The sequence below is a fragment of the Schistocerca americana genome, chromosome 5 (assembly GCF_021461395.2).
Source record: "Schistocerca americana isolate TAMUIC-IGC-003095 chromosome 5, iqSchAmer2.1, whole genome shotgun sequence".
NCBI lineage: Eukaryota > Metazoa > Arthropoda > Insecta > Orthoptera > Acrididae > Schistocerca > Schistocerca americana.
This window is the reverse complement of record NC_060123.1, coordinates 297913126-297937731: the sequence shown is the minus strand read 5'-3', so window position 1 is coordinate 297937731 and position 24606 is coordinate 297913126. Positions and strand designations below refer to the sequence as shown.

Here is a 24606-nt window from a genome sequence, read left to right as displayed (position 1 = left end):
ATTATGATTGTAGTGTTGCTCACGCTGCTAAATATGGCATTTTCGGGCAACAATAAAGTTATATTATGTGGCAGGTGTCATTAGAGCACAGTTAATAGTCATTTCTTGAAATAATGGATAAACTAGGCACTCGTCTTTTTATGTTTCCCACGCTGGTCTCGTTGTGAACTCATGGCTCCATCGTCGAAAATCTAGGTAGTGATGATTCCAAGCTCGGATGCAAAGAGGCCTAGGTGTTATTCTGCGATATTCAAAAGTTTTGTAGATGTGTTTCATAAACCATTCTTGAAGATTAAACTTTTGCAAGTTAGGACAACGGTGATGTAAAAAAGTAATCAGCACTCCGAATTTAAGTTACGCGTCTTTTTTATTACTTTTGTTGCAATATCACGTAACTCGTTCCAAAACATCACTTCACAATATAATACATACTTGAAAATATCTTCCTCACTGTTAAAGTTCACATTTCATAAATTGAGTACAATTTGCCTCTTTTTAACATGACGACCAATACTTGACTCTCTAATAACGGCTTACGCGCCCAAAAATCAGAGTCACAAGTATGTCAAAGATCATAGTGACAAAAGAAAGAATACACATAAGAATAATACATTGCAATATATACATATCGATATACTGAAGTACCTCTACATTAATGAAATCAAACCTGAATGTTGTCACAGAAATATGTTAACTATTTTACAGAAACGCAGTAGAATATTGCTGGTATCGAGAGTTTGAGGTGAGGTGCCGTAATGGTTACGTAATTCAAGTACCATTACACGCTGTAGTACGGCTCTGCCATCTCGGCAAGAACGGTTCGAAACTTCACTGGCGCGCAGAACAAACATCAAATGTGAAGCACCAAAAAGGACGTTTGTCGATGTATATTAATGGCTTTATATATATATATATATATATATATATATATATATATATATATATATATATATATATATATATAATGAGAGGCTTTACTTATTGAACGACCTTCGTACTTCTCATGGCACCGCAACCGCAAGTATTTATGTGTCAGATTAAATATTGCATTTGGATGTAAAGGAAGTTTCACGTGAACAACCTGTATTCCTCTCGTCCTCCCCGAGCTTCCCCTCCTCGCTTTGCTCCACCACTGGCATGCTCGGCCAGACCCCTGCTGACGCCGCGCCGCGCCGCGCCGCGTCCCTGTTGCAGACTCGTCCGAGTCGGGCTCGAACAAGGGCGGCCGGGAGTCGGGGCGGGCGTCGGGCGCCAAGGCGACGTCGGACGGGAAGCCGACGCGCGTGCGCACCGTGCTGAACGAGAAGCAGCTGCACACGCTGCGCACCTGCTACAACGCCAACCCGCGGCCCGACGCGCTCATGAAGGAGCAGCTCGTCGAGATGACGGGGCTCAGCCCGCGCGTCATCCGGGTCTGGTTCCAGAACAAGCGCTGCAAGGACAAGAAGAAGGCCATGCTGCTCAAGCAGCAGATGCAGCAGGAGAAGGTCAGCACTGCACGCGCGAGCTGCCACAGCGGCGCACGCAAATCCAATCTTCCGCTAGTGTGTTCCCACACAGCTTAAACATTACTGTGCTACTGTGCGTTTTCATGTATTATCAGCGCATCGAATGCACGGTCTGCTAGATTTCGGGCGTACGAACTATTTCGTTCGATAAAACAGGACGAGTGTAAGTCGAAATCTAAATGGTTCAAATGGCTCTGAGCACTATGGGTCTTAACTGCTGAGGTCATCAGTCCCCTAGAACTTAGAACTACTTAAACCTAACTAACCTAAGGACATCACACACATCCATGCCCGTGGCAGGATTCGAACCTGCGACCGTAGCGGTCGCGCGGTTCCAGACTGAAGCGCCTAGAACCGCTCGGCCACTCCGGCCGGCAGTCGAAATCTAGTTCTAGGGAACTATGCTAGATACAACTACGCGGTTCGCTGCGAATGGTAGTTTACCTGGTGAAGCATTTCCGTAACACTCGCGTGATGATCAAACCTACCATTAACAAATCTAGCCCGCCTCTGAATTGCTTGTATGTCCTCCCTCAATCCGACCTGACAGAGATCCCAAACGCTCGAGCAGTACTCAAGAATAGGCCGTATTAGTGTTTCATAAGCGGTCTCCTTTACAGACGAACCACATCTTCCCAAAATTCTACCAATGAACCGAAGACGACTATCCGCCTTCCCCACAACTGCCATTACATGCTTGTCCCACTTCATATCGCTCTGCAATGTTACGCCCAAATATTTAATCGACGTGACTGTGTCAAGCGCTACACTACCAATGGAGTATTCCAACATTACGGGATTCTTTTTCCTATTCATCTGCATTAAATTACATTTATCTATATTTAGAGTTAGCTGCCATTCTTTACACCAATCACAAATTCTGTCCAAGTCATCTTGTATCCTCCTACAGTCTCTCAACGACGACACCTTCCCGTACACCACAGCATCATCAGCAAACAGCCGCACATTGCTATCCATCCTATCCAAAAGATCATTTATATAGTTAGAAAACAACAGCGGACCTACCACACTTCCCTGGGGTACTCCAGATGATACCCTCACCTCCGATGAACTCACCATCGAGGACAACGTACTGGGTTCTACTGCTTAAGAAGTCTTCGAGCCACTCCCATATTTGGGAACCAATCCCATATGCTCGTACCTTAGTTAGGAGTCTGCAGTGGGGCACCGTGTCAAACGCTTTCCGGAAGTCAAGGAATATGGCATCCGTCTGATACCCTTCCTGGAGGAAAGGAGGCGTTCTTTTCGTGAATCGCTACTGAGGAAATTTAGAGAAACAGCGTTTGAGGCTAACTGCAGTACAATTTTACTGCGGCCAACTTATATTTCGCGGAAAGACCACAAAGATAAGAGAGATTAGGGCTCGTACAGACGCATATAGGCAGTCATTTTTCCCGCGTTCTGTTTGGGAGTGGAACAGGGAGAGAAGATGCTAGTTGTGGTACGAGGTACCCTCCGCCACGCACCGTATGTTGGATTGAGGAGTATGTATGTAGATGTAGATGTTTTTAGGGATACACTTCTATTTTTTATCACAGGAATTTCCTAGTCTTAACTTCGTCAGTGTCTGTATTGTGATCTCGAACAACGAAAATCAATATGAAGATGTATAAACGTCTTTGAATTAACTTTTACCACATCAATTAGAAAACCTAAAATTGTATAGGATAAGCTGTCCTGTGAAATTCTGTATTTTGCAAAACAATGAGTAGTGTTACAATACGCGACATCGAAATGCTTGCCTTTCAATTCCTACCCACAAAGCTAACAAACAAAAATTCTTCATAAAATTACAAATTTCGTTTTGAAAGAATACATGTCCAAAATGCCTGTGTGAAAATGCCCTTTAAATTTACGTATGCATAGAATTCTAAACATCAAACGACACTATGTATGAGTGTTAAGTCGAAATTTAGTTCTAGGGAACTATGCTAGATACAACTACGCGGTTCGCTGCAAATGGTAGTTTACCTGGTGAAGCATTTCCGTAACACTCGCGTGATGATCAAACCTACCAGTAACAAATCTAGCCCACCTCTGAATTGCTTCTGCGTCCTCCCTCAATGCGACCTGACAGGGATCCCAAGGGTGGGAAAGTGTGGCCATACATACTGTATGCTCCGATGCATCTACGGGCTCGTCGGCTCAACGGGGACTTTTCTGGAGATCTGTTACGAGTGGGAGGGGGCTCTTGCATCCTGCAACTCTTTCTCACATTCAGTGAGGTTAACAGTGTCACCAGTGAATGCGAATGTAACGCTGCTCTGTAAGAATGACAATGTCTGCATAAGAAATGAGATCTGGCACTGAACTTTACCTAAACTGAACGTGATAGTTTTGAAATGTAACGTCTGACTGTGAATGATTTTATTGTTTCCTAACTGATACTAAACTGGCCCTAAGACATTTTCGTGGGTTAGCTGTATCGACGGAAACACGATACTGCTCGTATGTGGTGAGCGTTAAAATGCAGCGCAGCAGCAAACCGGCTAAAAAAAAACAAGCTTTGTGCAAGTTCACTGAAAAGATTTGCCGTTAGGCCAAGCAGATTATGCTTTAATTTTAGCCACTGTTTCCGCGAAGTGCATTGCAGCAACACATAGTTGCAAAACATTTTCGTGAGGAGCCGATGCCGGCCGCTGTGGCTGAGCGGTTCTAGGCATTTCAGTCCGGAATCGCGCGACCGCTACGGTCGCAGGTTCGAATCCTGCCTCGGGCATGGATGTCTGTGATGTCCTTAGGTTAGTTCGGTTTAAGTAGTTCTAAGTCCTAGGGGACTGATGACCTAAGATTTTAAGTCCCATAGTGCTCAGAGCCATTTGAACCATTTTTTTTTTCTGGAACTTCCTTATTCCAAATCAGGTGTTTTATTATTTGGTAGTAATTGCCTCCCTTCTGTAACCTCCTATTAATTTCGTTGGTTATTCTTCCATCACTAGATATTTCGCTCCCTAAATAGGTGAAACTGTCTACCACTTTGAAGGGTTCTCCATTCAAAGTAATATTTCCGTTTATCCTTTTGTGTCTTCCAAATACTATTACTTCACTCTTATCTTTCCATTATTTCCTTCCACGCATCGAGTTGTAACTGTACATCTACCTCTTTATCGCCCCATATTACCATATCATCTGCAAAAATCATCTTTTGGTCTTTTTCTTTTACTAAATTTTTAACTGCCCTATTCATTCCTTTGGTTGTGGCACCACACACAATCATTAACCCGGCTCCAGGGAGGTAGGGTTCCCTTCCCTATTCCTCCACTGGGGTAATTCCTGTCTGGCGCGTCCACGTCTGGCGGGGGTGGGCATTCTACACTTCAGTAGGCCGGAGTGATAGGATGGCTGAGTTCAGGCAGGGACGCAATCCCGTGGGGTATAACACGGAACCCATGCCCAGGGTTACGGGTGAAGACCTTAATGGCAGCAACGGCGGAGAAGAAAGACTTCGGAACGGCGTAGCTGGCAGATGAGGCAACCCTCCTTTCTGGGGATTAAATGAGAAGGGAACCACTACCTTGTGGTGGAGGAGAAACTCCAAAGGCTAAGAGAGAGAACCCAACAGAAAATCCTTTCTTGCGTTAGGCCTAGCAAGCCAGCAGGAAAGTCTTCATATATTGCTTTCAAGTCAATACGAGAATATTGTTAAATAATGCTGAATGTATGTATATGTGCAAGAGATTGACATTATGTGCTCACATTACTCGTCTGTTTGTCGAGTAGAACAATATGTGTTCTCAAACAAAATCTCGTAACACCATGGGTAGAAGTGTCCACTGACCACTGTCTCTCCTCCTCCCCCCCCCCCCCCCCCCCACTTCCTTCGCCTTCAGCATTCCTCGAAAAGGGAGGCACTGGTTTTCACTCCACTGTACAGTACTTCACACTCGGGCATTAGACTGCTGCAGTCGCAGGTTCGAATCCTGCCTCGGGCATGGATGTCTGTGATGTCCTTAGGTTAGTTAGCTGGGGCTGGGGTTTACTACCGTGCTACTTCGTATGGTAGATTTTAAAGCGATTCTTCAAATGGCTGCGCAAGTTCCTGTTAATTTTCAGCATATTTGTATAGCACGGTATCTCAAACAAATCTACAGTCTTCTTTTCCAATTTCCCCACGGTTTGCGATTAATTTCCAAACAATTCTCAGCTGAAAATTCACGTTATCTGGAATTTCTTCTTCCAGTTATGGCCGACGTTCGATAATAGTAACCTCCTTAGTCCGCAGCTCGTGGTCGTGCGGTAGCGTTCTTGCTTCCCGCGCCCGGGTTCCCGGGTTCGATTCCCGGCGGGGTCAGGGATTTTCTCTGCCTCGTGATGACTGGGTGTTGTGTGCTGTCCTTAGGTTAGTTAGGTTTAAGTAGTTCTAAGTTCTAGGGGACTGATGAGCACGGATGTTAAGTCCCATAGTGCTCAGAGCCAGTAACCTCCTTTTGGCAGGGACGCCCTCTTTGCCTGTTCTAGTCTGCTTTTTATGTTATCCTTGCTTCTTCCGCCATACGTTATATTGCTTCCAGAATTGTAGAATTCTTTCGCTATTTTTGATTCGTAGTTCCCAGTTTTGATGTAGGGTTTACCACTAATCCCCTTTCTGCTACCGTTAATAGTTAGCTTACAATCAGCGTGAACAAGTTCATTTTATGCTGTTTCTTAAATAAACGCACCACAGTGGCATCCTGTGTAAAAAGTACTTGCAAAAAAAATTTCTTCCCGCTTCATTATGTGAAGCATAAACAGCAGAAACGCACTTTCAGGACCCGACGGCGCCGCTACAGCTCTGCAATGGAACATATAGCTATAAGAGCATCTCCATATAACAAGTAGGGAGGATTCCTACCAAGCGGCTCACTAAATCAGTTCAAGGACGAACTGGCTTAATTATCGCAAAACTCGGGTGGGAAAGAGTGGCCACATATACTGTATGCTCCGATGCATCTACGGGCTCGTCGGCTTGACGGGGACTTTTCTGGAGGTCTGTTACGAGTGGGAGGGGGCTCTTGCATCCTGCAACTCTTTCTCACATTCAGTGAGGTTAGCAGTGTCACCAGTGAATGCCGTTACTGGTAGCCTTTTGCCTTTAATTTTAAATCTACTCCTTAAAGTGTATTTTCGTCATTGCTTCTACGATGTTGATTGACTGAATAGCAAGGACTACAGAGCAGGCGCAGGTCTGATCCACGTGACGCTCACTCGGCTGCGGTGTACAAGAGAGAGTGCGAGTAAACTTTACACAGCTTGTCGGAAGTCGCTGAAGACGATAAACGCTAACTCACCTAATGACGCAGCCGTTTTGCACAGCCACGCGGAACTCAGGCGGATGCGTCTAGGGATCGCACTCGAAAATTTGGCCCGTAACTCTGATTTTAGGCTTTTATGGCCTTGAATGTACAGCAATTAAATTTCGCACCCACCGGCTGTTTATTACTCGCTCCGTTCCACTGCAGCAGTCTAATGCCCGAGTGTGAAGTACTGTACAGTGGAGTGAAAACCAGTGCCTCCCTTTTCGAGGAATGCTGAAGGCGAAGGAAGTGGGGGGGGGGGGGGGGGGGGAGGAGGAGAGACAGTGGTCAGTGGACACTTCTACCCATGGTGTTACGAGATTTTGTTTGAGAACGCATATTGTTCTACTCGACAAACAGACGAGTAATGTGAGCACATAATGTCAATCTCTTGCACATATACATACATTCAGCATTATTTAACAATATTCTCGTATTGACTTGAAAGCAATATATGAAGACTTTCCTGCTGGCTTGCTAGGCCTAACGCAAGAAAGGATTTTCTGTTGGGTTCTCTCTCTTAGCCTTTGGAGTTTCTCCTCCACCACAAGGTAGTGGTTCCCTTCTCATTTAATCCCCAGAAAGGAGGGTTGCCTCATCTGCCAGCTACGCCGTTCCGAAGTCTTTCTTCTCCGCCGTTGCTGCCATTAAGGTCTTCACCCGTAACCCTGGGCATGGGTTCCGTGTTATACCCCACGGGATTGCGTCCCTGCCTGAACTCAGCCATCCTATCACTCCGGCCTACTGAAGTGTAGAATGCCCACCCCCGCCAGACGTGGACGCGCCAGACAGGAATTACCCCAGTGGAGGAATAGGGAAGGGAACCCTACCTCCCTGGAGCCGGGTTAATGATTGTGTGTGGTGCCACAACCAAAGGAATGAATAGGGCAGTTAAAAATTTAGTAAAAGAAAAAGACCAAAAGATGATTTTTGCAGATGATATGGTAATATGGGGCGATAAAGAGGTAGATGTACAGTTACAACTCGATGCGTGGAAGGAAATAATGGAAAGATAAGAGTGAAGTAATAGTATTTGGAAGACACAAAAGGATAAACGGAAATATTACTTTGAATGGAGAACCCTTCAAAGTGGTAGACAGTTTCACCTATTTAGGGAGCGAAATATCTAGTGATGGAAGAATAACCAACGAAATTAATAGGAGGTTACAGAAGGGAGGCAATTACTACCAAATAATAAAACACCTGATTTGGAATAAGGAAGTTCCAGAAAAAAAAATGGTTCAAATGGCTCTGAGCACTATGGGACTTAAAATCTTAGGTCATCAGTCCCCTAGGCCTTAGAACTACTTAAACCGAACTAACCTAAGGACATCACACACAACCATGCCCGAGGCAGGATTCGAACCTGCGACCGTAGCAGTCCCGCCCTTCCGGACTGCAGCGCCTAGAACCGCACGGCCACCGCGGCCGGCTTTCAGAAAAAGCAAAACTCCTTATGTAGAAGAGTTTTTACTTCCCTATTGTCACCTATGGAGGAGAAACATGGACAATGGCAGAAAGCGACTGGAGCAGACTGCAAGAAGCGGAAATTAAATTTCTCAGACCAGTTAAGTGAAAAACAAGAATGGACAGAGTAAGGAACGTAGATATCAGAAAGGACCTTAAACAAGAAAGTATGAGAGAAGAAATTGAAAAAAAGAGACTAAGATGGTACGGGCATGTTAGGAGGATGTGTGGGCAGAGACTCTCCAAAATTATGGAAGAACTAAAGATGGATGGAAAAAGACCTACAGGGCGCCCAAGAACACGGTGGAAAAGAGGAGCGAAAATCTCTGTGGAAAGAAGAGGTGTGACCTGGCAGGAAGTGGGAGGACCGAACCAAATGGAGCGGACTCGTCAGCACCCAGACCCGGCAGTAGCTGGAGCGGGATTCGGATGTACATAGATTCTCGTATTGATGTTCTCCTGCTATACATACGCCTCCAAAGCAGAAACTAGTAACCTGAGCAACTGAAGAATTGTCATGAAAGCAAATTAGTTATTTTCCGTTTAAGATTTAATCATGCCAGTCACGTTGAAGAACAGCGGATCTCCTGCAAATGTACTTCACTTTAACACTGCCATCTTTAAAGTGCAAAGAAAATAACGCACAACGGTGGTATTACTAATGACATGGCGCTCCGCTACAATGACACACGCATTCGTTTCATTGAATTACACTGCATTTGTGCGTCGGAGTATACAAATGTCTAGTGTAGGAGCCCGCTAGATGCGGCCTGCTACGTGGGTGTAAGATAGTAGAGTGGAGGTTGCGCCTGTGGAGCGCCAAGGCGTTAAAAAGATGTCATTCATTTAAGTCATTTATTTCCGTGAGTTTCACAATGTCTCCGTCCACATTGCATGGAGGCGCAGGGTACAGTGTCAGCGCCAGCCAAGGGATCTGTTGGTGCGGCCACTGGAGTAGCGAGAGGTCAGTACCATGCCATGGCCCCGTTGCAGGAGGAAGTGGCGAGCGTAGCGTATCTACAGCCTGGAATGGCTGGGGACGTCAGAGCTCCCGTTGAGTGTAGATGCGCTTAGGCTGTGCGCCAGAAATCTGCACGCTCCTGTTGTCAGTTATCGTGATGGCCTGTTGGCAGAAGATCCACCTGCGACACAGAGGGCAGACCGAGAGGGGGTCACTCACACAGGCAGTAAAGCAGCAGTACTTGTACTGCCCAGGAGTCGCAACGCTGGTGCCCTGCTCCAAGTTGAACAGCTCAGCGATGGGCAGATCGGTACTTCATTCACTGAACATCGGTCCGGCCCTCATCTTCGGGTAGTCACTGCTGCGACCGGCGGGAATGAAGTCCCCATTACAGCCGGATGGCTCTGGACTATGAGTAGTAGACTCCAAACTGGTGGCACCTGGTAACACGTCATCGTTTTCGCTGGGTCATTCTGCAACTAGTGAAGCTGGTCTTCGACCGGTATCAGTGACGCAGATGGTTTTATAGCAGTCGATGACATGATGGCCACGTACTGGTGATGAATCTGCTCCTGGTTTCCGAGCATGTCAGTGTTCTTGGCTGGCCAAATGTTTAGTTTCAGAGCGATCGCTTATTCAAAGTCTGCGGCCTGAGACGCATTCTTGCGTCGTCGTCTGGTGTAGTTACTACATGTAGCCCCGTTGACAGAAGAGCGTTGTCTGCTCTGCACTGTTGTTAGGGTACTAAATCAGGTGTTCCTGACGCTCTCTCTCCATAGTCTGAGGCAATGAGCTCCTCGTCTGTTTGCACTTCGGCTGTTCCAATTTGGTTACGCCATCGTTGCCTACTCTTCACGTAACTGCTGTACTGCTGTGCAACAAAAGTAAAGAAATCTCTGGCACAAGCAACAATTTAGAAACCGTGTACTTTGACGCATTTAACAAAGCGGGTTACCAATGACACAGCTGTATTTCATAAACGTCTTACTCAATCCGCTGTAGAGTACTTCTCGGGCATTAAGAGGCTGCAGTGGGGCTGAGCGAGTGACAAAAGCATCGGGTATGCGAAAAATTCAGAAGCTGTACACCCAGAAGGTCATAATCGTGTACTATCAGAATTATGTCTATTGATCCGCCGGCCGGTATGGCCGAGCGGTTCTAGGCGCTTCAGTCTGGAACCGAGCGACCGCTACGGTCGCAGGTTCGAATCCTGCCTCGGGCATGAGTGTGTGTGACGTCCTTAGGTTAGTTAGGTTTAAGTAGTTCTAAGTCTAGGGGACTGATGACCACAGATGTTAAGTCCCATAGTGCTCAGAGCCATTTGAACCATCTGGTGATCCACTGTGGATACTGGATAGCGGCCGGTCAAATATATACCAAGAGAAATCGCCAAACAGTCCTACATTTGGAGAAGTTGTTTCAAGTAGACAACCAGTTTAGGCATCTCAGTAATGCCATCTTCGGGCCCCTATGCACTCCATGTACAAAGATACATCGATACTTGCATACTGGAGCCATCAATATCTGGATTCCGTGAATTCGTTTTTGGAGTGTCTACTTGACAAGTAAACACTCCAAAAACGAATTCACGGAATCGAGACAGTGATGGCTCCAGTATGCAAGTATCGATATATCTGTCTATACATGGAGTGCATAGGAGCCTGAAGATGGCATCATTTACATGCCGAAACTGGTTGTCTAAATTAAATAACTTCTCAGAATGTACGGCTGCTCGGTAACATCAGAATTGTGACCATAATTTTAGTGCTGGTTCGATTGCTGGGACTGATATATTGAAAATCTGGTTTTCTCCCCTTAAAATACGAGGTCAAGTCGTTAGCTGCATGTAAATCGGCGTATTCATGCCTGTGCACGCGAATGGAATCAAACCGCGTGGATAGCGAGTGATGCGAAACGGCTGCTGCTTACTCGGCTTCGTCTACTAGGGACTAAAGACTGCATCGCCATCTTCCACCCTTCTTAATGTGAGTTATTCGTGACTGATCTGGACAGCCACATTGGAATGCACAGAGATCTGCTACGCCTTTTCCGAAGCGCAGCGCGAGACGTTGGAGCGATCGCTACGTCACGCGGTGTAGGCGCAGATGGCGCTATAGGTGCCCCGGGTGCTCACGAATTCCGCTGCCGTATCCTCAGGGTGGCTCGGCTCAGACGGGCTGCAGTGAGGCGTGGCGTGGCAGCAGCGGCAGCAGTAGCGGGCCGCGCTCAATATTGCATCTGAAGACGGCGCCGCCACCTGGGACGCGAATAAAACATGACGGCCGCGCCGCGCTCAGGTGCCACGCCAGAATACTGCGTGCGCGACGCACGCTCACGCCGGTGGTTGGGGTGCGCGGCGGAGGGTAGTTGCCGCGCTCGTCTTGCGTCGCTCTCGCCCCCACATAGCTCACGTCCCCGCAGGTCTGATACGGTACACCAACGCTAGATGTCTGCGCGGCTAAGAAAAGTTTCGCAGTCCCCTTATACGCATCCACAGGTGTACTATTGACATCAACATCTACATTTATACTCCGCAAGCCACCCAACGGTGTGTGGCGTAGGGCACTTTACGTGCCACTGTCATCACCTCCCTTTCCTGTTCCAGTCGCGTATGGTTCGCGGGAAGAAAGATTGCCGGAAAGCTTCCGTGCGCGCTCGAATATCTCTAATTTTACATTCGTGATCTCCTCGGGAGGTATAAGAAGGGGGAAGTAATATATTCGATAGTCCATCCAGAAACGCACCCTCTCGGAACCTGGCGAGCAAGCTACACCGCGATGCAGAGCGCCTCTCTTGCAGAGTCTGGCACTTGAGTTTGCTTAACATCTCCGTAACGCTATCACGCTTACCAAATAACCCTGTGACGAAACGCGCCGCTCTTCTTTGGATCTTCTCGATCTCCTCTGTCAACCCGACCTGGTACGGATCTCACACTTATGAGCAATACTCAAGTATAGGTTGAACGAGTGTTTTGTAAGTCACCTCCTTTGTTGATTGACTACATTTTCTAAGGACTCTCCCAATGAATCTCGACCTGGCACACGGCTTACCAACAATTAATTTTATATGATCATTCCACTTCAAATGGTTCCGTACGCATACTCCCAGATATTTTACAGAAGTAACTGCAACCACTGTTTGTTCCGCTATCATATAATCATACAATAAAGGATCCTTCTTTCTATGTATTCGCAATACATTACATTTGTCTATGTTAAGGTCAGTTGCCACTCGCTGCACCAAGTGCCTATCCGCTGCAGATCTTCCTGCATTTCGCTGCAATTTTCTAATGCTGCAACTTCTCTGTATACTGCAGCAGCATCATCCGCGAAAAGCCGCATGGGACATCCGCGGATATTAAAATATTGCGAACCTCTTTAACCCGTTCGGTACACTGGAACTCTGATGATAGGCTTGCGCCTGGCCTGAACCTTCATATGCTGAAATCGGATCTCATAATTCTCATTCTACAGTCTAAAATCGCGCACTGACAAACCAAAACATTATGATTGCTGTCCACTTACAGATATAGTTCTGACTGGCGTGCACGTGATGCGATAAGAAAAATATATCTACACTATTATATAAAGACAAATCGTTGTTTTAACATTGTTACCAAAAATGCCGAAAAGTACTTGGCGGATTTACTTCAGATTTTTACACGATATTGCAATAGACACTTAAAGCACGTAAGCTATATATTTTCATAATAAACGTAACTTGTAAATATATATGTAATACGTAAAAGGGAAACATTTTTATCAAAAATCTTGAAAAGATTATTCCGATTTATTTTAAATTGTTACTTAATGCCCTAACGAGCATTGGGACGGACATAAGCTATATATTTTTTGCTACGTGAAATGTATAAATATGTATGTAATACGTAAAGGGGAAAAATTGTTACCAAAAATTTCGAAAACTTCTTGAGTGATTTACTTCAAATTTTTACGCGATACTCTAATAAATGTTTGGATGAAGATACGCTGCATATTTGTAAAAACATATGATATAATAATAATAATAATGAGTTCTATTATATAATAGGGGAACATTATTCGCAGAAATCTCCTGAAGTTCTTCGCGAATTTACTTCAAATTTTACTGCACGCTAATAAATATTCATACGAACACGTGTTATCAATTTCTCATACAACAATTTATATGTTTCCTGTTAAAACCGACTGCGAGAAAGAAAATGCTGCGCTCCGCTGTGCTGTGAGAAATGCGGTTTTGTTTCTCGCCGACCTTTTTCACTAAGATTGTAGGGCATTTAAACCATCAGAAAAATTGTTTCTCCCGCATATGTTCTTCATCATTGTATGTATTTTTAAACGAAAATTGTATACCCAGCCATGTGCTATTTTGTTTTCTTCCTCGTAGTCGGTTTCCACAGAAAAGAGTAAAGCTGTATCCGTGATTTATCGGCTTATGATTAGAATATTACTAGGGAATCTGAACTGACAGTAGCAATAAACAGGCTTCAAGTTCGTCGAGAGAGGAAGGAGTAGATGCTCAGAGAGAGAGAGAGAGAGAGAGAGAGAGAGAGAGAGAGAGAGAGAGAGAGAGAGAGAAAGGGGGAGGGACGGAGGGGAGGTGATATACAGGAGGAAGGGGATGGGCAGAGAATCTGAGAGGGGGAAGAAGGGGATGGAGGAGATGGACAAGAAGACGGGGGACAAGGAGATTAGGGCTTACGTCTAATTCCCATTCATGTTTAACAATTGTGAAGAATTTACAGGTTCGCTAGTGAAGTATATAAATGGAACAGAGACGAATAGGGGATCATCCTAGTCACCCGTCCCGCGTTAAATGGTGACAACACAACGCTCCTCAGCAGGGGTACCCATTTTCAAAGTGGATTCGATGAGCTCATCGCCTAGGTTACTACAAATCGCTTCGCCTGCAGCCTTCAGAAGAATGACCCAACCGCCATCTGTCCCTAGCACCCTCCCTTCTGTCGACGTTCAAGGAATACCAGCCCTGTGGACGAAACACGTGAAGCACTTGGTCTTGACATTCAGTACGCGATTAACGTGGTGCCTCCCACTGACAAGGAAACCTCCCCATCGCACCCCCCCTCAGATTTAGTTATAAGTTGGCACAGTGGATAGGCCTTGAAAAACTGAACACAGATCACTTGAGATAACAGGAAGAAGTTGTGTGGAACTGTGAAAAAATAAGCAAAATATACAAACTGAGTAGTTCATGGCAAGATATGCAACATTAAGGACGCTGGGACCGCAGCAGCGCCGTGGTCTCGTGGTAACGTGAGCAGCTGCGGAACGAAAGGTCCTTGGTTCAAATCTTCCACCGAGTGAAAACTTTAATTTTTTATTTTCAGTTTATGTGACAAACTCTTATGTTTTCGTCACTTTTTTGGGAGTGATTATCACATCCACAAGAAAACCTAAATCGGGCAAGATAGAAGAATCTTTTTATCCATTCGCCAAGTGTACAAGTTAGGTGGTTCGACAACATATTCCTGTCATATGACGCACATGCCGTCACCAGTGTCGTATAGAATATATCAGATGTGTTTTCCTGTGGAGGAATCGGTTGACCTATGACCTTGCGATCAAATGTTTTCGGTTCCGATTGGAGAGGCACGTCCTTTCGTCTACTAATCGCACGGTTTTGCGATGCGGTCGCAAAACACAGACACTAAACTTATTACAGTGAACAGAGACGTCAACGAACGAACGGACAGATAATAACTATGCAAAAATAAAGAAAGTAAAATTTTCGCTCGTGGGAAGACTTGAACCAAGGACCTCTCCTTCTGCAGCTGCTCACTCTACCACGGGACCACGGCGCTCCTGAGCTCACTTTGTCCTTTGTTGCCTAGGTGGCCAAGACTGATGACCAGTTTGTATATTTTGCTTATTTTTTCACAGTTCCACACAACTTCTTCCTGTTTTCTCAATTGATCTGTGTTCAGTTTATCAAAGCCTATCCACTGTGCCAAGTTATAACTAAATCTGATGGGGGTGCGATGGGGAGGTTCCCTTGTGAGGACATCCCCAGCCGGCGCCAGCTCTTTCCGGTCCTCCGTCGACACTACCACCTAACGTCGGACGATTCATCTATCGCTCGCCGGCCGCGGTGGTCTAGCGGTTCTAGGCGCGCAGTCCGGAACCGCGCGACTGCTACGGTCGCAGGTTCGAATCCTGCCTCGGGCATGGATGTGTTCGATGTCCTTAGGTTAGTTAGGTTTAAGTAGTTCTAAGTTCTAGGGGACTGATGACCACAGATGTTAAGTCCCATAGTGCTCAGAGCCATCTATCGATCGCATGTACGATAGTTCATCTAGTATGCGGCGGTCGTATGGGGAAATGCGACTGGCCAGCACTTCGCCCAACTTAAGCGTGATTACAACTGGTCTTTGAGCCTGCCTCTAGGTCTTCCTACAAATTACGAACCGAACGAGTACTTCATACGGCAGGCATTACGTGTCTTAGGGAAGACTTCCGGAAGTTGCTTAAAACTGAGACCGTTGCGTGTCCCTACAAGGCAGAGCGCTTGTTTATAATCTGGTGTTACTGAGATTTCTTTGGCACAGAGGTTTTTTCTCCGATACAACAATAGCATAGGAATATTAATGTATTAGCACACAATTTTTCAGCACTGTCTCTTCAAAATGTTCTCCCATATATTTCGATCTTGTATACTGTCTTCTTCTTCACAAAGTCCTCATTATCAACTGAATATTTTAGAGCCAGACAGTAATGAGTCGCATTTTTCGCCGTCTTCCATTTCCGTTCTCTAATACATTTCATTGTTTCTTACTTTTCGTTCCTTGAGATCCTTGCTAATGTTCTCCGAAAGTCCGTCTGTGGTATGTTCTGACTCTTCATGTAAGTCTCTGTTTCATACAAGGATATTTTCTCTGATCCATATCATTGAGCTGAGCATCCCAATGACCACCTGGTCGTTACTAACTCCTTTTTTAATTCAGTTTCTAATTTTGCATACTTTTTCTAAACCAGATCCCAGGCTGCAAAAATTATTGATCATTTGATTTCGTTCCCATCATGTACAGCTATTCTAGATCATAGGTGAGATACTCTGTTTTTTGATAACTAATCTTCAGATCTCGGTTTTTAAATTATGTTTCTGGTTACATACGCCATTTGCATCCTTCCCGTATTGACATCAGCAAATCATAAATTACGTAGATGCGTTCCCTCTATAACTTCTAATCTCATTCTTCTATCGGGTGATCAAAAAGTCAGTATAAATTTGAAAACTGAATAAATCACTGAATAATGTAGATAGAGGGGTACAAATTGACACACAAGCTTGGAATAACATGGGGTTTTATTAGAACCAAAAAAATACAACCGTCAAAAAATGTCCGACAGATGGCGCTTCATCTGATCAGAATAGCAATAATTAGCATAACAAAGTAAGACATAGCAAAGATGATGTTCTTTACAAGAAATGCTCAATATGTCCACCATCATTCCTCAACAATAGCTGTAGTAGAGGAATAATGTTGTGAACACCACTGCAAAGCATGTCCGGAGTTATGGTGAGGCATTGGCGTCGGATGTTGTCTTTCAGCATCCCTAGAGATGTCGGTCGATCACGATACACTTGCGACTTCAGGTAACCCCAAAGCCAATAATCGCACGGACTGAGGTCTGAGGACCTGGGAGGCCAAGCATGACGAAAGTGGCGGCTGAGCACAAGATCATCACCAAACTACGCACGAAAGAGATCTTTCACGCTTTTAGCAATACTTTTTTTTTTGTTCTAATAAAACCCCATGTCATTCCAAGAATGTGTGTCAATTTTTACCTCTCTATCTACATTATTCCGTGGTTTATTAAGTTTTCAAACTTATACTGACTTTTTGATCACCCGGTATATTTACGAGACCATCTCCTAGGACTAACACCTGCATAAATTTTAAGTAATGTTGGTGACATGGAGCAGCTTTGTAACAAGTCCTTGATTGTTGGAAATTTCTGCGAAAGTGTACTGCAAATTTTGTCATGGCATGTGTAATATTTATATATTTCTTTATTAGTTACCTAAAGGGCCCTCAGTATCTGCCAAATATAAGCCTTTCCCCAGCAAAAAAATTGAGCCGGCCGCGGTGGCCGTGCGGTTCTAGGCGCTACAGTCTGGAACCGAGTGACCGCTACGGTCGCAGGTTCGAATCCTGCCTCGGGCATGGATGTGTGTGATGTCCTTAGGTTAGTTAGGTTTAATTAGTTCTAAGTTCTAGGCGACTGATGACCTCAGAAGTTAAGTCGCATAGTGCTCAGAGCCATTTTGAACCAGTAAAAAATGAACATTTGGATGTGCTGCTCTGGTCCTGCGATGTCCATAAACACAAAGACCAAACTTATTTATGGTGGATATGGGACATTTGAATACATCAAATATATAGATATGCACGTATGTAATCTGAAAACAAGTCTCTGTGCTTCTGTCTGACGATGTGTTTTTCACTTTTAGGTGCAATATTTATATAGGTCACAAAGATGTTTAATTTCTGACAGACGGTTTACAACTTTCGCCGTAGTAATCAAACGTCGTTTAGCAGTTCTTTAACTATGTTTCTGTTACAAATGGCGTTACCCTACCTGCATCTTAAGGACTGGCCGCTGTGGAAGATGCGTGTTTCTCTCGCTCCAGCGTACTACAAAATACCGCCGCCGACACGAGGAAGTATCTGAGGCGACGGTTCCGACTGCTCTTGTCTCGCTGTCGTAACGAACGCGAGAGTGTTTCCCGAGTAACAGAAACCGCCACTGCAAACAAGCCCGGCGACCGGAGCTGCCCGCCCGCAGGCCCTGTAACAAAGCGTCGCGTGAGTTATCCTACCCGAGTTTCAACACAGCCAGCGGCGCTGCGCGTTCCTTCCGAATCCGTAAAACGCGAGCGAGCTGCGGCCTCAACTTCAGGGCAAGTATCGTGTTTGCACTCGGAGGCGATTTCAAGTGGCTCCGACAAACATCTGCCAACGCGAGGCTGTAGCGATCATCAAGGACTCACTCGCTGGTTTGTGCGGGTTCTGTTGCAAAAACGTATCTGTTGACCAAGAAAGTGAAGCGGAGAAACTGTTCCAGAAACGAAGAACAGAGTTCGCCTCTGTACAGAATTTTTTTCCCGTACTCTTTGCAGTCTCTACAGAGATTTTTGTGAGATAATTTGAAGCACAAAAATCAGCAGCTTTTTCGTAGGAAGTATTTATGTCGATCAGTACGAATTTCGAGGGCACAGTTTCATCTCTACGGATGGCAGCATTTGTAGCATCGTTTTTCACATGACACTGTTCCCTCATGCATCTCACACAAAGCTCTGCTACAAAGATTACTTTCACAGTCGACACTTCCATCGCTTCGTGCTAAGAGCACAATGCTGTCATTCCGCTCAGCTCGGAGGTTGAAGCTCCTCTGTGGCGCATACGCATACTGTTGCTGTTGTGGTCTTCAGTCCTGAGACTGGTTTGATGCAGCTCTCCATGCTACTCTATTCTGTGCAAGCTCCTTCATCTATATGCATACTAAACATTGTAAATAAATAATAATGCTGATAATTTTCCTGGCTGATTAAAAATGTTTGCCAGCACGAAACTCGAAATCGGGACTTTTGCCTTTCGCGAGCAAGTGCTCGACCATCTGAAATACCCAAGCACGACTTGCGACCCGTCCTCAAAGTTCTACTGCAGCCAGTACCTGCCTTCCACACTTCACAGAATCTCTCCTGGGAAACTTATGGGCCTAGCACTCCTGGGAGAAAGGATACTGCAGAGGCATGGCTTAGCCACAACCAGGCTGTTACCTGGTAGCTTCGCTAGCATTATACTTTTCTGGTGACTAATTGAAACAAACGAAACAAAATGTACATGTTACAATTTTTAGACCTAAAATAGAGAGACGACCATGACATTCGCACTATATTTCACATAAATACACTACTGGCCATTAAAATTGCTACACCACGAAGATGACTTGCTACAGACACGAATTTTAACCGACAGGAAGAAGATTCTGTGATATGCAAATGATTAGCTTTTCAGAGCACTCACAAAAGGTTGGCGCCGGTGGCGACACCTACAACGTGCTGACATGAGCACGTTTCCAATCAATTTCTCATACACAAGCAGAAGTTGAACGGTGTTGCCTGGTGAAACGTTGTTGTGATGCCTCGTGTAAGGAGGAGAAATGTGTACCATCACGTTTCCGACTCTGATAAAAGTCGGATTGTAGCCTATCGCGATTGTGGTTTATTGTATCGCGACATGCTGCTCGCGTTGGTCGTGATCCAATGACTGTTAGCAGAATATGGAATTGGTGGGTTCAGGAGGGTAATACGGAACGCCATGCTGGATCCCAACGGCCTCGTATCACTAGCAGTCGAGATGACAGGAATCTTATCCGCATGGCTGTAACGGATCGTGCAGCCTCGTCTCGATCCCTGAGTCAACAGATGGGGACGTTTGCAAGACAACAACCATCTGCACGAACAGTTCGACGACGTTTGCAGCAGCATGGACTATCAGTTCGGAGACCATGGCTGCGGTTACCCTTGACGCTACATCACAGACAGGAGCTCCTGCGATGGTGTACGCAACGACGAACCTGGGTGCACGAATGGCAAAACGTCATTTTTTCGGATGAATCCAGGTTCTGTTTACAGCATCATGATGGTCGCATCCGTGTTTGGCGACATCGCGGTGAACGCACATTGTAAGCGTTTATTCTTCATCGCTATACTGGCGTATCACCCGGAGTGATGGTGTGGGGTGCCATTGGTTACACGTCTCGGTCACCTATTGTTCGCATTGACGGCACTTTGAACAGTGGACGTTACGTTTCAGATGTGTTACGACCCTTGGCTCTACCTTTCATTCGATCCATGCGAAACCCTAAATTTCAGAAGGATACTGCACGACAGCATGTTGCAGGTCCTGTACGGGCCTTTCTGGACACAGAAAATGTTCGACTGCTGCCCTGGCCAGCACATTCTCCAGATCTCTCACCAATGGTGGCCGAGCAAGTGGCTCGTCACAATACGCCAGTCACTACTCTTGATGAACTGTGGTATCGTGTTGAAGCTGCATGGGCAGCTGTACCTGTACACGCCATTCAAGCTCTGTTTGACTCAATGTCCAGGCGTATCAGGGCCGTTATTACGGCCAGAGGTGGTAGTTCTGGGTACTGATTTCTCAGGATCTATGCACCCAAATTGCGTCAAAATGTAATCATAAGTCAGTTCTAGTATAATAAATTGTTCAAATGGCTCTGAGCACTATGGGACTTAACATCTGTGGTCATTCGTCCCTTAGAACTTAGAACTACTTAAACCTAACTAACCTAAGGACATCACATACATCCATGCCCGAGGCAGTATCCGAACCTGCGACCGTAGCAGTCCTGCGATTCTGGACTGCAGCGCCTAGAACCGCACGGCCACCGCGGCCGGCTCTAGTATAATATATTTGTCCAACGAATAACCGTTTATCATCTGCATTTCTTCTTGGTGTAGCAATTTTAATGGCCAGTAGTGTAAAATTGATCCACAGACGATGACACATAGATGTCAATACATGTCCTGGTGAATAAAAAGAAATCAATTCTGTTTGGCATAAGGCGGTGTTTAAAAAAAATTAAATCTTAAATATGAAAACAAAATCAAGAGGAGCTTCCAATCCCTGCAAGGTCACCATCTTCACTATTCTTTATTAAACCAGTCTCGAAATTTTTTTTGGAACGACGGGAAGTATAAACATTACTTACCCAGAATAAAAAATGCTATCATAGCATAAAAAAGGCGAATATGTCCTAGACAGAGTTAGGAATGCAAAAGAAGAGACCTACCTTTCCGATTTATCTGCCATTATGTCATCCAACATGAAATTTGTTATGTCGTACAATATGACAAAACGCGTCATTAAATCCCACTCTCTAGAAGCACACAAATCTATTTGAATGATATTTCCAGCATTTGACTGTACAAACTTTTATATTTCATATTGCTATCATTATTTCGGCCTTAAGCCAGTGAGTATCAAGCACAACAATGTCGGGTGCAACGAAGTCTAATCATAACCAACATTGTCGTTCTTAATAATGGCTCAAGGGCGAAATCATGATGGTAATACAAGATAAAGAAGTTTGTACAGTGAAATGAGCAAATACCATTCAAAATTGTTACATGACTGTGGCCCAAAAATATAAAGTATCATATAAATTCGTATGTATTTGTACTTACACCCTACACCATACACGCTTTCGGGAGAGAAATTACTTGCTCGCGGAAAGTCAATTTCCTCTCTCCCAGAAATAAAAATATTGTTTTAGCGCTCCCTCCACCCCAACGAACCAAGACCACACCCAGAAATTTTATTTCCCCAGAAAAACGTTATTAGGTATTACATGAATGCTCTTCAGCAATATGATATTGCATGTTGTTTGCGGCTGGCGAATCTTCCAGATTTTGTGCACAGGCTGAGGGGCTGTAGCCCATACATTGCAAGCTGTAGGTGTGCCAACACATTCAGGCTATGAGAAGTAGAGATAACTCTCAAAAAAGCGTGAGTATGTCAACACACACACACACACACACACACACACACACACACACACACACACACACACACAAACAAGCTACAGACAATTGTGCTCCTATTGGCATAGAGGGAGAGGTTTCCCCTCCAGTTTTATGTGACGTGACTACTATCGCACAGTTGCCTAAGCTGTGTGGGAGATTCCCCTGGGTGAACTTGATCAGTTCCCGGTAGTTCCCTAAGCCGGGTGGAAGGAGGGAATGACCTTGAATTTAAGTCGTCTAAGTGTATAACCTGACAATGGATGTGATACCAAAGGGATGTTTTAGAACATACAGTGATAACCTACGCGCCTGAAATAACACTTCTAAAAACTGCTTCAAATGGCTCTGAGCACTATGGGACTCAACTTCTAAGGTCATCAGTCCCCTAGAACTTAGAACTACTTAAAACTAACTAACCCAAGGACACCACACACATCCATGCCCGAGGCAGGATTCGAACCTGCGACTGTAGCAGTCGCGCGGTTCCGGACTGAAGCGCCTAGAACCGCTCGGCCACTGCGGCCGGCTAACACTTCTAAATTCCTGCGCATGCGCCTACACGAAAAGGACTTCTACGTGAGCTAGTAAACCAGCAGCGAGTTGCTTTGTCTTGGGATCAAGGCGGTGGAGAGTAGTGCCTCCCAACGCGGGCGGAGCTTTGGGAACGCAGGAGGCGTGTGTGAAAATTTGGGTCCCTGCGCCGGCAGCCGGCAGCCAGCAGCCAGCGGTAATCGGACGCCGCTGTTCGGCGGTCGGTTCCGCGCAGAACGTGGCGTGGCACGGCGTGTCGGCTGAGTACACAGGCGGCGCGCCGGTCCCAGCGAGCAGGCGCGCCGCGCGGCGCGGCGCGGCTCGGCTCGGGTGACGGTCAACACCACGACGGGACGGGACAGGGCAGAACAGAGCAGAACCGCACACCGCGGCGCGCCTCTGCTACTCCAGCTGCCCTCCTGCCATGCTCCTTTTGTCTCCGCCGGTGGGGCATTGTCCTCGGGACTCGCGGCGCGGTCGATGCGAAACGCCCATCTTCCGCGCCGGGCGAGCAGGTTCGCCAAGAGAAACCTGCCCGGCGGCGAACGTTCCCAGACACGCATGCTGCGTCACGCGCGAGTCTGAAACGCGGGGCTCAGAAAGAAGAGTTCTATCGTACCAAAGAACGTGGCAGCCGCCTTGGGAGACGACATCTGGAGTACGCCAAATTCTTGGCGTAACAGCAGAAAATTTCATCGAACTCAAGTTTCTTCTATCCGTTTACGAGAGGAGCTCTCCTTCCCTGGCTTTCGCAGCCACTCACGACTTCACCGAAAAAAAAAAAAAATTACATCGGTAATAATACCCTGCAAAAACGAGGAGGGGAGGGGAGGGGGAGTTACCCTGCATTAGCTCAGCATTTACGAAAAAGAGTAAACCTCCGTTTCGTCTTGCACAAATAAGAATCTATCCCTTTTACTTGTCTTCAAGCCACACGCAACTTCGCCGTACTTTAGACTATTCTTCAGATGCAGGGTAGTCAAAGTGTGGGCATCTTTAGGGGACATCACAGGGTGGCCCATTGATCGTGACCGGGCCAAATATCTCACGAAATAAGCATCAAACGAAAAAACTACAAAGAACGAACCTTGTCTAGCTTGAAGGGGGAAACCAGATGGCGCTATGGTTGGCCCGCTAGATGCCGCTGCCATAGGTTAAACGGATATCGACAGGGTTTTTTAAATAGGAACTCCCATTTTTATTACATATCCGTGTAGTACGTAAAGAAATAGTCACAAACGTATAAGTACGTGGTATCACATAACATTCCGCCAGTGCTGATTGTATTTGCTTCGTGATACATTACCCGTGTTAAAATGGACCGTTTACCAATTACGGAAAAGGTCGATATCGTGTTGATATCCAGTATCACAGCCTTGGACATCAGTGACAAAGTTGTTTTATTTAGCGACTCCGTTAAATTTGGTGATTATGCCCGCGCAGTTTTCTCAAACATTGTCATTCTAGAACAAATCTTTATTGTGCATCGGGATGTGCGCATTCGTAGGATGTTGTAACGGATCAAATCTCTGTGTCTTATTGGGACGCGATCCCCGATCGTACGTGGGGTCCACTGCAGTGGATAAAATGATCGTACGTGGGGTCCACTGCAGTGGATAAAATAAGTGTCAGTTCAATGATAATAGAGCAGCGGTTTGTCGTTTCTGGGTAGGTAGGAACATATACACACATGATTCTCTTCGAAGGCATATAGTATTGGCAGTGAAAATATAGAAATGTATTCAATTTGTAACAGTGAGTACAACTTAGGCGACCACGCTGAGTGAAATAAAGAGTCGTTTTAATAAAATCTAAATAAATTAGCAGCAGAAGTGCATTAAAATTAGTATTACTGCGCATGATACACGGTAAGTGATACGTGAAGCTTCCAGGTTTATTGGTGAATAAGCGCTAAAATCCGAAGCAGTGACAGTCTCAAGTGCATATATATCGTCTGGTAACATTGACCAGGATGCGGTCCAGTCACTGTGATATGCACTGTGCCGGAGAAAAAGCGAACAAAAGGAAATTGCAGGATGCAATTACGTTAAGGCACGAAGTTGCAGCGTCACGGTCTAATAAAGTGCACGTTCCTCTGCTAATAGTGGAGGTAAGGTAGTACCGCACACCTTGAACCATAAGGTTAGTTCATAGGAAGACGTGGCCAATGCCTGTTGTATCGGCACGCATTTCGTTTTTAGTTAGGTACGGGTCATTACGAATAGTATGGGAAGCTACGAACAGTATTTTAGGTTCCTCTTCCATGTTAGTTGTT

The 24606-nt window shown here is 45.6% G+C and overlaps 1 protein-coding gene across 1 annotated transcript in view; it reads left to right on the top strand.

Moving 5' to 3' along the window:
* LOC124616106 (insulin gene enhancer protein isl-1) overlaps window positions 1-24606 on the top strand; it is a 448316-nt gene that overhangs the window by 382589 nt on the left and 41121 nt on the right. The window contains exons 5-7 of the mRNA XM_047144366.1: window positions 1195-1487; window positions 10996-11000; window positions 23306-23315. Of these exons, the coding sequence (XP_047000322.1) occupies window positions 1195-1487; window positions 10996-11000; window positions 23306-23315 (308 nt within the window). The remainder of the gene's footprint in view (window positions 1-1194; window positions 1488-10995; window positions 11001-23305; window positions 23316-24606) is intronic.